Source organism: Siniperca chuatsi, linkage group LG14 (genome assembly GCF_020085105.1).
Source record: "Siniperca chuatsi isolate FFG_IHB_CAS linkage group LG14, ASM2008510v1, whole genome shotgun sequence".
NCBI classification, from domain to species: domain Eukaryota; kingdom Metazoa; phylum Chordata; class Actinopteri; order Centrarchiformes; family Sinipercidae; genus Siniperca; species Siniperca chuatsi.
In genome coordinates this window covers 4,708,979-4,724,986 of record NC_058055.1, presented here as the reverse complement: position 1 = coordinate 4,724,986, position 16,008 = coordinate 4,708,979, and the positions used below count along the sequence as shown (strand labels likewise).

General features: G+C 41.1%; 1 protein-coding gene across 4 annotated transcripts in view; it reads right to left on the bottom strand.

Annotated features, from left to right (window-relative positions):
* Positions 1-16,008, bottom strand: part of dscama (Down syndrome cell adhesion molecule a) — a 106,707-nt gene that overhangs the window by 21,476 nt on the left and 69,223 nt on the right. For 3 of the 4 annotated variants that reach the window (XM_044222781.1, XM_044222779.1, XM_044222780.1), the window contains exons 8-11: positions 15,384-15,659; positions 13,761-14,039; positions 13,201-13,320; positions 11,879-12,058 (exon numbers count right to left, since the gene is read on the bottom strand). In XM_044222781.1, the coding sequence (XP_044078716.1) occupies positions 11,879-12,058; positions 13,201-13,320; positions 13,761-14,039; positions 15,384-15,659 (855 nt within the window). Of the gene's footprint in view, positions 1-11,878; positions 12,059-13,200; positions 13,321-13,760; positions 14,040-15,383; positions 15,660-16,008 lie in introns of those variants that run through there. The other variant, XM_044222782.1, reaches the window with a different exon arrangement.

The following is a 16,008-nucleotide window of genomic DNA, read 5'->3' as shown; positions in this document are numbered from 1 at the left end:
TGGGAAGTGTCAGGCAAGAGGTTGCAAACATTTAAGCCTCATCTCTTATTCACTCTGCAGCCATTTGAGGCTTGGCTATGGAAAAGAACGCTGATTTATTTTGCATGACAAGTATGAATTTTTTGTGAGACACATTTGGAAAAGTGAGGGGAAAAAAATAACTGCTCTGGCTTTATTTAAACGTTATCGTTTTAGTGCACAGATACTTTCATTTTGCCGTGTAAGTGGCTCAGAGGTGGCACAGGGCGATGTTGTTGACACTCCTGGCAGAACGGGATACTGTGCTAGGTGACAAAAAGCAAGGACGGTGAAAAGATCAAGACAGCTCCGCCAGTGGTGTGTAGCAGATGTCTGTACTGTAAACATTAAAGGGATTTCAGCATCCATGATCTGGAGGGGAAATACATTAAAGCTACAGTCTATTTGTGTTAAATAGCACATTTTTGCAGCTCCCAATTCTTTTTTATATTACCAGCCAACAGATACTGTTATTGATATGCTGATAGAACAGGTTGATGTGGCTTAGATGTACAGTTTTAAAAGTACTGTACTTATGCAACCATAAAAAATATTACTGGCAATATGATTATGTTTTTAAAATTAAAAAAATTATTCTTTAAAAAATTAATTCTTTCAAAATGAAGTTCACTGTGTTGTTTTTTATAGTTATATAGTTATATTTGGAAAACAATGTCACCTCAAAGGGGCAAGTCTGAGAATGGTCAGCTGATGATGTGGAAATGTGAACAAACTGGAGTCGACCAATCACCTTAGGCTTGGTGTGAGGGGATTGAGGGGGTTGCTTTTGATCTCACAGCCAATCAAAGCAGTGGCTCTTCCTAGCTGCTCTTTAGTTGAGGCAATAGGGGGGAAAAAATTCATTCATTTATTGACTGAAATGCAACACAAGCATGTGATGTTTCTAGGCTCAAGGTAGCTGTATGAAATTGGAGAAAAAATAAAAAAACAAAATCCACATTTGAGAGTTGGTCCATTGAAGGACACAAAAAAAAACCATATATGTATAGAAGAGGAGAGAAAGCTGTGATGACAATCGATGAATACATGCAGGAATACAGGTTTCTTCATGTTTTCGTGGACAGACTGAAAACTTAAAACCAATATCTCCAGAAATAGCTTGAAATTTTTATTCAGACAAAGCAGACCTTCCAAAAAGCCGTCTATATTTATTCAACCAATGAAGGAAATGTTAACTTAATGTTGCATCATTAATCATCATCACTATTCATTTATTTTCCTGAACCAGTTACTGACATCGGCACATAGAAAATCATTTACAGATTGGCATATTATTTTATGATCGTCTCTGTTCAAACCACTAAAAGTCACTTTTGTTTTAATGTGTGAGCCAGACAGCAGCTCTGCAGTTTATATGTTGCAAACATCACACTGAATTTATTTTACAACATCACATCTTGATTTGAGATTAATGTCTAAGAAGGCAGAGACACAAAAGCAAACAAATACTCAACAATGGGACTGTCTCTGCAACATGAAGAGGGCTCAAAGACGAGGCACACACAATTTGTACATCTAAGTGTGTTTGTACATTTATCAGCTTGTGTCTGTGTATATGCGTGTGTGTACAAATGTATGTGTGTTTGTGTGTGCAAGCAGCCCAGCTGAGCCAGCCCTGAGGCGCACTTTGCGGCCCTGTAATTGTTGTGTTGATGTATTTCTTTAATATCCAGTGGAATTATGGGAACAGGGCTATGGGGAGGAGTGAAGAGAGGAGAAGAAAGAAAGAAAGAAAGAAAGAAAGAAAGAAAGAAAGAAAGAAAAAAAGAAAGAAAGAAAGAAAGAAAGAAAGAAAGAAAGAAAGAAAGAAAGAAAGAAAGAAAGAAAGAAAGAACGAAAGAAAGAAAGAAAGAGAAAGAGAGGAGGTGAAGGAGGAAAGGGGGAGTCCCCTGTCTCATTAGGCATCAACTCCCTTAGTGTCTAATTCAGCCTTGAGCACAACACACAGCAAACACACAGGCTTGAGCTGCCTGACAGAAAAAGGTGATATCATCTTAAATCTTATCTTATATCAATCACTGTGAGTCACTTTGTCACTTTGAATCATCTCTACATCATCTTACCACTGAAATCTTTGTTTCTGTGTCTTGCTGGATTTCACTGTTTTATTAATAACTTCCTGTATGCATGTCTGGAAAAGACTAAATCTAGGTTTATAAGACATATTAATGCTCAAATGAAGCATAAATCCTTCCGTCCTTCACACACAAGACTCACGCACTGCTCGTCTTTAAAAATACAAGAAGATGTGACGTGTAAACGAGATTGTGCATCTCAAGGAGTTTATCCTCAAATTAAAAACTGAAATAAATAAAGAGGAGAGGATGATGACATGCCAGTGTGCTGCAGTCCCAAACATGTCTATTTTTCATCCTATAGAAAAGAAAACATCAGCATTACAGCTTTTGGAAACCCAAAGAATAATAGTGTAGTGTGTGTTTACTGCACAGTACAACGTCTTTTATGTGGAGGTGAGGAGAGCCCTGTTCCTCCACAGCAACCCAGAGGGCAGTGATGATACGCTTAAGCCTGCAGGGGATTGTGGGGGATAGGCTGGCTGCTGATAGGCTACTCCCGTGAGACAAAAGCCCTCCCTCCCTCCCTTTCCCCAGGCTCCCTTTCACCTGGCCAGGTTACCATGCCAACCAGCATCGGACACTCTCTCCTCTCCTTTCCTCTCCTCTCCCCACCTCGCTCCCCTCCTCCCTCTCCTCTTTCCTCTCTCTCCCCAGTCTCTACTCTTAGAAAAAGGGCCATTTCTAGTAGCCAGGAATAGAACATGGACCTGCCATTGATTTTCACAGGAGCATGATGATGATACGCAATTACGTCCTGAATGTCGCAATGCAGGGCCAAAAGAAGAGATACAAATAGTCAGTGTTCCTGGTGTCTCTATCTGGTGGTGTTAGTGATGAGGAAAACAGAATTAGCCAAATGGAGGAGTCAGGAGAATAATAATAACACATAATTATAGCAGAATGGCTACTTCACTGTGAGGCTATTCATCAGTGATAAAAGAAAGAAAGCAGTGAGACCATCTCAGAAGTTTAATGAGATGTGAGAGGTGATGAAACGGCATTGCATTTTTTCAGAGGCATCATTTGAGCCACATTAATTACTATTAACAAAAAAGACTGAAACATCAACCATTTTTGAAGTCACAAAAATTTTGGAAAAAGAAAATGATTGATGATGATGATCATTCAGTCTACAAATGAGGTTATGAGGTCTCTGATGTTTGCAATGCACTTTGCAATTGCTATTTAAACTGTATGGTATGTACTGTATGTTCATGTGTCCTTTTTCTTGGGTTTTATACATATAAAGTATTATTTTCTCTAAGGGGGCACTATTTTCTTGATCGGCTGATCAGCCATTGTAACTATCAGCTGTCTAACTAAACAGTTTTTCATCTATTTATTTTAAATAAAACTGTTGCTGCTGCTAACAGTGTTAAACCTCCTACCTACAGTGCACCAGTGGATCTCTCTCAGTGTCTGTATCTGAACTGGGCGACAGGGCGCCCTGGCTCAATAGGGCCACGAGGGCCACGAGACGAGCTGAGATGCATATAGCTGCCTGCCCTGGAGGCACACTGTAAGTGGGCGCTGGGGAAGAGACGCTGTGGTTGGGTGGGGGGCAGGGAGAGAGCTCTGTGGCGATAGCACAAAGATGACTGGTTCACTGGCCGCCTGAAATGTACTGAAATAATTCCCTTAGCTGCACAATTGGCTTGGACATGGAGCATGATACCAAATGTATGCCTGCAGACTGGGCGGGCTTCCGTGCATAGGTGGGAGGGAGGGGGCTTAGATGTAGACAAGTAAATAAGATGAAAGAAATAGAGATCAGAGGAAGAGGGGACTTCCTTATGGTTGTCTGAAGGACGCTGAGCTTGGGAGAATGCTCAGTGACCACAAGACCATTTACCACTTCTCTTCAGTGAAGCCTCATTAAGTGCTCTGCCCTCATCACTGTGTCTGCCGACATTATGATGTCTAATAGGCTTGATTGGTCTTAATTGGCCCTGATAAACATTGAGTGGCTGTTGACTGACTCTGATAGCATCCGCTGTGGATTGGTAATGAATTGACTGAATTGCATCTGTTTTGGAGGTAGGGATGCTTGACTTGAAATTGTATAAAAATAATTTGTTTAAGCCTCCATCTGCAACCAGTGTCATGACAGAATAAAAACTGATTACTACTCCTACAAAGAAGCTCATGAAAAAACAAAAACAAAACATAAACACAAGTGTATCTACGCACACTTACACATGCAGACATGCACAACTGGTGCAGTGAGTGCAAGCAATTTCTACTGGCTGTTAGAGCAGTGGCGGTGTTCACACAGGATGATGCATGGTGTATTATGACGAGACATTAGCCTATGCACAGACACTCATAACAATGAAAGTGCCAAGCTAGGACATCACAATAGTGGCAATTCATTTCCTGGGGAGTCCACCACAATAGCCTGGGCGAGTGGGATCTATTTAAACCACTGCATTAGCCGCCTGGCCCATTATTCTTTTGTAATGGCTGCACTGCGCTGCAATTTATCTGTGCCTTTACATTATGTCTTTGCATTACCGTGTGCAGTGCTTTGTGTGCGAATGTCTGTCTTTGTGTGTCCTTACGAGCTTGTTTGCTCACCTGTGTCACATATATGACCTGATAGCGTCTTCACCATGCATGTGCCCGTACTATAGTTTCTGATTGAATCTATTGATTTTTCACTGTTTGTTTACTGATACATCAAGCCACACTTGGATATCCAATAATGCACAGCGAAGATCATACTATCCATCACGTGAGTACTTCAGCATGCGTCAGCTTGTGTGCCTCCCTAATTGGCTCCTAAGCCTCTTAAGTAGCTGCCACTGCTCAAGTGGTGTAGGCTGGCCTGGATAAACATAAAAACAGCACAGAGTGTACAGAACATCACAGTGTGCAACAGCAGCGAGCATTACAGCCTCAGACGTTACAGTGGACTGCACGGGCTCAACACTGTGCCTATTAAGCACATGGAGGGGCTTTAAGGGTTAATGAGCTTGTTGTCTGCACACACACACACGTTTGTTTCACTATCACCGTGGGGGACAGTCATTGACATAATGCTTTCCCTAACCCCTTACCCTAACCATCACAAATAAATGCCTAACCTTGACCCTTACCCAAACCCTAAGCTTAACTTGATTGCAACCTTTATCCTAAAACCAAGTCTTAACCCTCAAAAAGCAGTCTCTACCCATGGGGACCTCAATTTTTGTCCCCACAGTGACACAAGTCCCTATGGGTTAGTGTGTATTCAGTCCCCACTGGGATATAAGAACATGAAACACACACACAGACATCCTTGTACTTCTATCTTTGTGAGGACTGCCATTGACATAATGCATTCCCTAGCCCCTTACCCCAACCTTAACCATCACAACTAAACACCTAACCCTCACCCTAACCCTAACTTCATTCTAACCTAACCCTTAAAACCAAGTCCTAACCTTCTAACAGCCCTTTGAAGTTGTGAGGACCACAAAATGTCCTCACTTTCCGAAAATGTCCTTATTCTGTAGGAAAAAAAAAAACGTGTTTCAGTCCTCACTATGTAGCAAGTACAAGTACACACACACACACACACACACACACACACACACACACACACACAGATAGGATGAGGTGTGGCTCCCCTGGTGCCCAGGGAGATTTGGGTTACTACAGAGAGCAAAGAGACACAAATCAGGACAGCACAACTATCACAACAACAGCCTGACACTTCAGGAGCAGAGCATGCACCTAAGGGACTGCGGACACACACACACACACACACACACACACACACACACACACACATGCAAAGCATGTAAGACATAAAAAGAAAAAAAATCAATAATCTGTTGTATAAAAAACCCAAAACTTGCAGTGTGTTTGTTTTTACAGGATCGTATGTCATCAAGCACCTGGTTAATATAGAAGTCTGTCATACCAGTGAAACCAGTTCCTAAATTCTTGAAACATTTTCTCAAAATTACAATGCAGATGCAGTTGCCTCTACTGAGTGACCACACGTAAAAGTGTAGAGGTTTTCGGACTGTGAAAAGCATAGTGAGTAAGACGCATGTATGGCAAACTATGTGTGTTTGAGTGTTGGGTTGTTTATGGGATTGTGTGTGTGTTGAATGAGTTAAATGTATGTTTAATTCTAGCTCTCAAATTAAAAGGAAGGGAAAACAAGATACAATTTCAATCACCATCTTAATTTCAACTAAGCTGCTAAGAAAGGGTTAAAATTGGCTTATATTTGACAATATTTGCAGCCTAAGAAATAAAGTGAGTGAGATAACAAATATTATCGAATGTTAGCAATATCTGAAACTCACTTAGATGACACGTGTAAAGATGCAGCAGTGGGTATTCATTCAAAATCAACTTCCAGCCAAACAGAGATATGATTTAATGCCTGCTATTGAAGTACTGTGGTTGCAAATTAAGTTACCACATTTGGAACCTCTGCTGATAGGACGCAGGCTTGGGCCGATTGTCAATTTAATTGAGAACTGACGATGGATTGAATCAATCGGCAATGCCTATCTAGCTGCCAGTGCTCAATGATGAACACTGCCATGGTGAATTCTAAGGTGTGTGTACATGTACTGTACATACATTAATAAACCATTATTTTTCTCTTGCATCCTGTATTTTCTTTTAACCTACCATGCATTTACAAATTGATGCGTCTTTTACCTAGCATCACTACTAGCTGCACAATCTCCAGGGTTGGGCCAAACAGATCATTCTAAGACAGAGTTCAGAAGTGCAGTAAAAACTTGTCTCCTTGTTGTAGGCTTATAAACAACCACATGTGTGTAGCGTGTGTGTAGTTGAATACAAGTGTGAGAGAGAGCGAGCGGCAGAAAAGTGACAGTGAATGGAGCAGAGCAGAGGAAAAGGTCAGCAGTAAGTTGTCAATCTGGCTGTAAATGTACTGTTTAGGTTACAGTGTGTCAGTTAATAAATGCTGCAGCTTCTCAAGACCAAGAAAAGTCTCGTCTGTTGTTTCCCAACTGCTGGAAAAGTGGAAGGGGGTTAGCCCCGAAACCCTGGTAACAACCCCGCCTACATTTTAAGAGTGCTGTCTGCAGTGGAAACGCAAAACAGATCAATGATGATAATATTAAAATAATATTAGGGGCTCGAAGGGTCAATGCAGCTGTGCACACGATGACGCAAGCCTAATAGGATGTTGCTCCAGTATTTATTTGGATAAATTGTGTGAAATGTTAGATAAAGTGTGTGATCTTGATAATGAGATTTATTTTGCTCTTGCATGTCATGCATGTAACTTAGTGCAAATGGTGTACAACCAACAAGAGTGTGCATAAGGAAAGATGTGTCCAAGAGTGCAACTTGTGTTGATCATGTGATGACAAAATGAGTCATTTATGTTCAAATGCAATAATTCCAGAGAGGTATAGCCATCAGAATTTGGTGGTGCATGTAAGAAAGACAAAGGTTTCAAAAAAGGGGGACCTAGAGTAGTATTCAGGAGATCAATGAAAACATTTTGTGAAGAGTCATTTATAGATGATGTTAAAAATATATATTGGGAATGTGTACTAGAGAAGGATAATCCAGTTGATGCCCTTGAAGTCTTTAATGTGTTATTTATGCAGAGGATTGAGTAACATGCACCAATTAGAAAGCAGACGGTCTGGAACTTGAGATCACCCTGGGTAGATGAGGAATTGAAGGAATTGATGAATAGCAAAAAATGTAGCTATCACATTAAGTTATGAGTCTGATTTTATTTATAGGAGGTTATAAAATTATGTGACAGCATTAAAGAAAAAGAAAAATCAATTGTTTATGAAAAATAAACTAAGGATGTAAAGAATGACAAGAAAAAGTTGTGGAGTTTAATAAAGGGCATGATGGGACGTGGGCCCAAATCCTGCCCAGCATAGCTTGAAGTGGAAGGGAAATTCTTGACCCGACCAGTACAAATTGCTAATTATTTTAATGATTATCTTCATGATAAGGTAAACTATTTGAGGAGCAATATTCACTAAACAAGTAACAGTATCTCCACAATACTAATTAAGAATTTAATAATGAAGAATAAGAAGTGTAAACTTAAAATTGCAAAAGTTGTTAATATAAACGCAAGGACAGACCACCAGGGGCGGATCATTTAGAGGTTACATTTCATTTTTGCCAATTTAATTGCCGTTCCTGTCATATTAATTTGAGTATTGAAAAATGTATTTGTCCACAGGCATGGAAGATAGCAAAAGTTAATCCGCTGTCAAAGACTCCAGCGGCACCATTTTCTGGTACAAACAGCCACCCTATAAGTTTGTTACCAGCTGCATATTGTTCAGAAGAATACTAAAGATTGGTTCAAAATTTTGTTAAAACAGCATTTCCAAATATTTCAGGAACCATAATTGAATTGTGTGTGTGGAAAAAATGGTGTAAGAAATAAAATGGAAACCTGGGTGAAAGTAGAAATCCCCCTTGGTAGAGAATCAGGAGAGTATTTTAATGCCCTATTTTCTTGGAATGAAATGTGTGAAAGCGCAGGATGGACAAATATATAATTTAAGTAGGTCATTCAGACAAGGAATCATGTTTATTAAGAATTACTATTTATTTGTATGAAGAAGGAAAAACATCAAGTTTGCTATGACTTCTTGAGGAATTGGGAGTGATTTATAATTTTGTTGAAAGGATGACAATTTTGTTTATCTTCTGTATGTATATTGATTGTTAATTCAATGGGATGAGCTGTTTTGTCTGTTTTGTTTATGTTACTATGGTGTGGAGAAATGTGTATGACTGTATGTGTGGTGGACCCCAGGAAGAATAGCCTATGCTGGGGCTCCTAATAAAGAAAGAAAGTCTGTGCCAAATACTGTATGCCCTTATAAGTAAACAGGTTACATGTGGTTTGTTTTGTCTGACCAAAAGTCCAAAACCCAAAGATATTCAGTTTACAATGCTATAAAACAGAAAAGCAGTTAATCCTCACATTGGAGAAGCTGGAAAGAATTATTGAGAGTATTTGTTTTTTCTATTGGATGCATTTAGTCTTGTTACTGTAACAAAGTCATTTTATGTGTACTTTTTTGAGTATTTTAAAAAATCTGCTATTTCACTTTTACTTAAAGGCACAATAAGTAGGATTTTCCTAAAAAACAATGTATAGATTCATACAAAAATAATCCCTCTCAATCATAACTTATGACCCACTAGAAGTGTGTGGCGGTGTCTGTATCTGCAGAGATGCTGCCCTCTGCCTGTATTCTCTTAGTTTCTTATTAGTTTGCTGTGTTTGGGATGTTTCTGGGGGTCAACCTTTGGGCAGTGGTGTGTAACCCCCAGCCAATAACAGCATGCAGGCTGTGAGGTCGGGACTCCGTCTCTCCTCTGCTCTGCTCTGTCTGTGTGCAGCGCTGTGTGTCTGTTTGACCGGGGGCGGGGAGGCCACAGAGCGGACAGGATGAAGCCCGGCTTTGGCTGCATACACCCAAAATCTGACAATTGCGGAGTTGTGCGGAGGTGTCGGCGTGTTTATTTCTGCTTTAGAACGTAACCGCCCTGAAACAATCAGTTACATACACAGTTAATTCACTGACTAGCTCGCTCTCTATCTCTCGCTCGTCAAGGAGGGACCAACTTTGAATTGTGTGTTTACAAACAGCAACCGACAAATCCTACTTATTCTGCCTTTAAGTACTTTTTATCATATAGTATTGTACTTCGCTACATTTCTAGTCGCATCAGAGTAGGAACAAAAGCCAAATGAAAATGCAGACTGGTGTGTCTGCGTCCGCAGGAGGGCAGAGCTCCGGAGAGCTCCGTGTCCAGAGAGGTGACACTCTGCACTCAGGCCGAGTGTCGGGGGGGGCAGGGTGAGATCGCACCTGTGCCGGGGCGGGCAGTTAGTGAACTGCACCATGCGCCCAGCACACCAATTGACCCAAATCAAACACGCCCACGATGTTTTGCGTGACCTACAGGTGCATGCTGGGTCTGGCAAACATGCTAAATGCCAACATGTTCATGGTGGATCCTCCAGCGGTGACTTCTGCGTTCACTTAGGAACTTCTACCTTCCGTCAAGTGTGTCTTTCTGCTGTTCTTGACAACAAAAACATGGTTGTGCGCCTCATTCAGCTCTAAGCTTTTGAAAATTTTGTGGAGCGACAAACATAATGGTGAGTGGAGAGAGGCTGAGGGGAGTATATAGGATATATTATGTTTTTATGTAAGTAAATGGAAGAAATGCAATTAAGAAGCTTGCTTATCAGCTGAGAAATAACATAAGGGACTGTACTGAGAGTGCATGTATGTTTGTCTGTAAGGGAGCATGATAGGCTGGACTCAGACAGGAGGGGTCATGAAGGAGTGGTAGCCTATTTGGCTGTGGCTGGCAGACAGTGAGACACTCAGCAGGGAGTACTCTGCTCTGGTTTGGTAAGAGCCACAGGCATATAAGCCTCATCTAGCAGTGACTGATCAAAATGAGCACCCAGCCACAGCAGACTGGCTGGAGATCACACACACACACACACACACACGCATGCAAATCCGCAATCACGGGCACAAGATCAAACTCACAGAACTGTGAATTTGTGTGGAATTCAGATATACATTATTTGTGACATGGTTTTTCGTGCCACAGAAGAGGTGTGTAGACTGTCAAATCCCTGCTTTTAGCAACTCTCTCTTTGGGAAGCTATGGGGAATTAAATCATGTACTGGACTCACACGGTTTATCAAGTGCTCTTTCAACCTGAAGAGGGCAGTATTGAAAGAAAGCGTAATATTACTACAAAAACATTTAGTAGGAAGCAAACACTGAAATGTCTCAGAATTGCATGAATTTAAAAGCAATTCTGCAAAACAAATGATTTGATTTCTATATCACGTATGTAATGATTGTGTTTGTACAGTACTCATCTCAATAATATTACCTTAAAAGTCATTTGTTGGTCATGGTCATGATCTTTAGTCGGACAAACCTTGAAAAAGTAAATCCATAGCTGTGTTGTTTGAATGTGTAAGCATGATGGGTGTTACCTCCAATCCTTTGATAATGTCAGTGGTAATCAGAACATGGCGGCTCAACAAATTAACATTGGTCAGGCATGAAGGGAAGAACATAGATATACTGTACATACTGTAAGTAAGGGTTTTATCACACATTAAGAAAATGCATGTATCTCTTGCAAACATAAAGGTAGGGTAAAGTATCTGGGGTGGAATAGAGAAAACACGCAGTATAGGGAGGGGAGGACTAAAATAAAGAGGGAAGAAGACAGACATAGGGGGGAACAGATATGGATAACCCATTCCTCCTCCAATCCCCTTTTCCTCCATCCCTCAGCCCTCTTTTCCACATGGCAGCTCCTGCCTGCATGCAGAATTCAGGGCTTAATGGAGGGGAGCTAAGTCCTTGGCCACACAGCGGATAAATGCTGTACTTTCTCCAAGAGATGCAGTGGCGGTGGCTGTGTGCGTTGCTTTCGTGGGATTCATTCAGGCAGAAAGCACAGAGCAATCACCGTGACGCCATCTTGCTGGTGGCCTGACTGTCACAGGCAAAGCCGACTCCAAATCAACTCACTTAACCTTTGTGCTTTAATGTTAACTTTTACATTGAACTTTTTCTTGAATGTTACCAGCAGCACTGAGCATGAACAGCCAGAGCATGAAAATGGAGAGTTGATAGTCTCATGATAATCTAATGCAGATATCACTGTCTACAGCACCTTAGATGCAAGTTTTTAATCTACATTCTTAGGTTTTAGGTGGTGGTTTTCTGATGAGACTTACTTTTGACATTGAGATACATGGACTTGCTGACATCAGCTCCAACGTCGTTGCTGACTCTACACAGGTAGAAGCCGCTGTCTTCTTCCAGCACGTGCTTGATGAACAGAGAGCCATTGACCAGCACCTCGATCCGAAAGCCTGAGTTGAGGGCGATGGGTTTGAACTGGGGGACCCCGGCGCCTGTCAGAGAAGACAGAGTGAGTATGGATCAGGGTTAGACCAAAATACAGAAAAACACACACTGGCTAGTTAATATTTTCCTCCTTTATCACAGAAATGTCTGGAAGTTCAATGGAAAGCTAACAGATGTTCAAAAGTTAACAATACTAAGAGTCTACAATCCTTCCAGCAGTTGTAGAGATATTTCAGTCTGAACCAAAGCGGTCGATCGAATGGCCAACCGACACTGCCATCCCTAGAGCCATGAAGCTAGCATGGCTAAAAATGTTCAAAGAAATGTTTGGATTTCTGTTTTAATTGCAAATTGAAAAAAAAAAAAGTTTTTGAAAATGTTGTGATTTCAGTTCATTAATAGCCTTTGTAAACAAATTCTTCAAAGGCTGCATGCATCCCAGATCTTCCCAGAATGTAATGAGTCACCTTCGCCTAAGTAGCTGCCAGCTTAACTAAAAATATTTGTCAGGGATAAAAGTTTTGCCTCTTAATAATAAAATGTAAAATATAAAATGTAATTTTGCTAAACATTTTATAATTAAAATCACAACAACATTGTCACCATTTCATTGAATACCAGAAACTTGCAATAATAACAGCATATGAGCCCCGGTCATGTGTCATGATAAGTAAGCAATGTCATAACTGACAAGAATGAAAGAAATAGAAATTCATGTCAAGACAGATCCTTTTTGTTATTGTTATTAACACTGTTATTGTGTCCAGCCAGGATGGGATAATGCAAGTTTAGTAGTTACATAATCTTCCATCTATTTCCTGCTTCCAGAGAAATAAAAAGCTCTTCCCTGAACTGCTGCGGCTTCTAATCTCACAGTGCTTGTTTGGACTTGAAGTGGGTGTTATTATGCATTCAACCCCAAGGCTGTGGACATTATGTTTGTTGTGTTGGCATTTGTTAAAAAAGATCATCTACTGCAGTGAATAAGCTTGCCGTAGGACAAAAAAATCCTTACATACAGTTCAGCATGGTTGTCAAGAAAAGACAAGCAAGTTATCCAGTTAAAAGTCTTTGAAAACCTGTGAAACGTCCAACAGTGTGTCTTACTGCAGTATGTAATACGTGTGTGTGTGTGTGTATGTGGCGTACATGCACATGTATATTAACGTGTGTCATGCTGTGCGTTTACCTTTAGAGTATTCCCACTGGATGGTAGGAACAGGATAGCCTTCAGCTGAGCAGTTTAGTATCACTGCCTTTCCGTAGATGCCATCCTGGTCCTTAGGTTGCACCACAAATTTGGGAGGAACTGCAAGTCAAGTAGCCATTAGATTACGCTTCATCTCAAAATCAAATATATGTCTACTGATCACTAACAGCTCACTTTGAAAGAAATCTCTCATCAACCAATCTTCAGTCGGTGGAGTGTAAATTTTGGTTCGTAGTGTTTTTCATTGTAATCAGGAAGAAAGATCACATCAAAATCTAGGACCAATATTACCTTTAAGATGATAGCTGGGTGAAGAACCTCTAGTCATTTAAAGATGTGATACTGACACTCACCAATATCTTATATGTCATCAGCATTTACTCGGTTTTGTCCCTAAAAAGTTTGGTAGCAAATGACTTAAGATGCAAGGATCTCTGTTTGTATCTTACAGCATGCTTCAGAGAAATCATGCCCCTGCCCTTTTCCTTTTCTCGTCATCACCAGCACCTGCTTCTCTCACCACTCTCCCCCATCCTCACCTCGGACGATGAGCTGGCTCTGGTGCTCTACGGCGGCAGCCTGGTTGCGTGCGATGCAGGTGTAGTTGCCGTTGTGCATCAGCGTGAGGTTGGAAATACGCAGGGAGCTGGTAAAGTCTATGTTGTCTATGGTGACACCCAGGCTGGCCGGGATTGGTCGACCGTCCTTCTGCCAGGTGATGAAGACAGGTTGGTCACCGGACATGACCACGCAGGGGATGAAGACTCGCTGGCCGATGGAAAACCGAGGGAACTCAAATGGGTGGATGGTAGGTGGGACTGGGGAAGAGACATGCAAATTCATTTTCACCTCAGGAGTTTTACCCCGTGGGTTACATGCATATAATTTAGGGTAATAATAACAGCAAATGTTGCTCAAAATTAGTCACCATTCATGTGCATTTAAAAAGACAACAGGTTTATATACTGTATGTCATGGCTGAGCTACTTTATAAAGCACTCCCATAGCAACTCACAATTCTCTCTTTTTCACCTTGTTCCCAATCTTAAAACATTATGTTGGGATTTTGCAGGAATAAGAGAAATATTTTACCTCTCCCCGTGTAGAGCGGCTGGATTTTCTCTCAAACAACATGCATATAACATTCTCTCTCACTCTCTTTTGCTCTCTGGGGACACTGTAGCCATCGTGAGAACCAGATGCTTTGGAAATTAATGATTTAAAATAACATTGGAATAAGCGGCACTTCAGCGCTTATTTAATTCACAACAAAATAGGCATAATAGGCTCCTGGGGATTCCCTCTCGGCAGCGGTGGAATGCTAAGCAGCAGAGAGGCAAATTAGCCAAGGCGGAATGGCGGCATAGCTTTGTCTATGCTGTGTGATTTCCCCCTCGCACACTCGTTAGCACGTCAAGACTAGTCAAAGAGAGGGGGGGATTTGCCCATCCAACATTTCAAATTATGCAGCGTCATTGAAGAAAGAGAGCCATCTGAGGTTATCATCATCTGGCTCAGCTCAGCGCCGCTGCATATTCAGATAAACTGGCCAGGATGATGATTTGCTATCAGTGATATACAGATGAGAGATATACAAATATCCCTCTGTATACCCGTGTTTCCTGCAACAAGGGAAGGAAGATACCAAGGTGATGCTTTAATGTATCTTTTAAATGTGATGTACAGCATGTGTGCCAGATGGAAATACACAGGGTCAGTGTGCAGACTGATAAAGTGATTCCATCTTAGTATCCACAGACTGACAGAGAGATTAATGATGGAGTACCCATGAATGTCCTCAACATACAGGGGTACGATACAGTGTGTATGTACATCTCTGTACACACACCTAAGCTGCTTACTTGACACTTCAGATACATAATAATCCTGATGGAGTACCCATGATTACACACAGCTACAGCAACTAAATCTTGTGCTATTTTTCTAAATCTAAAGTAAAAGGTCCGAGCTTACTATTCCTCCTCAATTCAATTCAATTTTATTTATATAGCCCCAATTCATAACAGAAGTTATCTCATTGCACTTTTCCTATAGAGCAGGTCTAGACCGTACTCTTTATAATATTATTTACCCAACAAATCCCACCATGAGCAAGCACTTGGCAAACTGTAACTGAAGACAGATATGATTGAGGTTCATACCTTTCACAGTAACATAGACGCTCTGGTGTGTGGAGAGCTGAGGCTGCACCAGCACATTACATGTGTATTCGCCTTCATCCACATCCTTCTGCACATCAAACAGCTTCAGGGTGCCGTTGTTCTCGAAGGCCCGCTGGCGGTGGTTGTATGGCAGCAAATTGGAGTCCTTGTACCACTTGATGGAATAGTACGGGTAGCCAATGACACGGCAGTGGATGTACATGTCCCGCCCAGCGATGGCAGTGAGGTTTTTCATTGGTCTGATGCTGGCAGGCCCTTAAAGGACACATTGGAGAGACAACTCTCTTAAAATGATTTTGAGGTGGGGGGGTGGTATAAAAGATAGCTGTGCTGTGTTGTGTGTGTTTTCAAGAAACCACAAGGTTTACATGCCTTGATTAATTCTGATACTTAGAAATTAAAAACATTAGCAAGATTTATTTAGGAGTTTAGACCGCCTGACTAAGATATCCTGTTAGTCAGTCAAAGAAAGGAAATCAGTCTTAGAATCATTACCAGTGGATCCATTCTGCTCTGTTACCTTCATATCAAATGTGCTTTTTGCCTTGTCAGAACCAAGGACTCGGGAACCCTTCTATTTGAGCCTGTAGTGAATATTACTTTG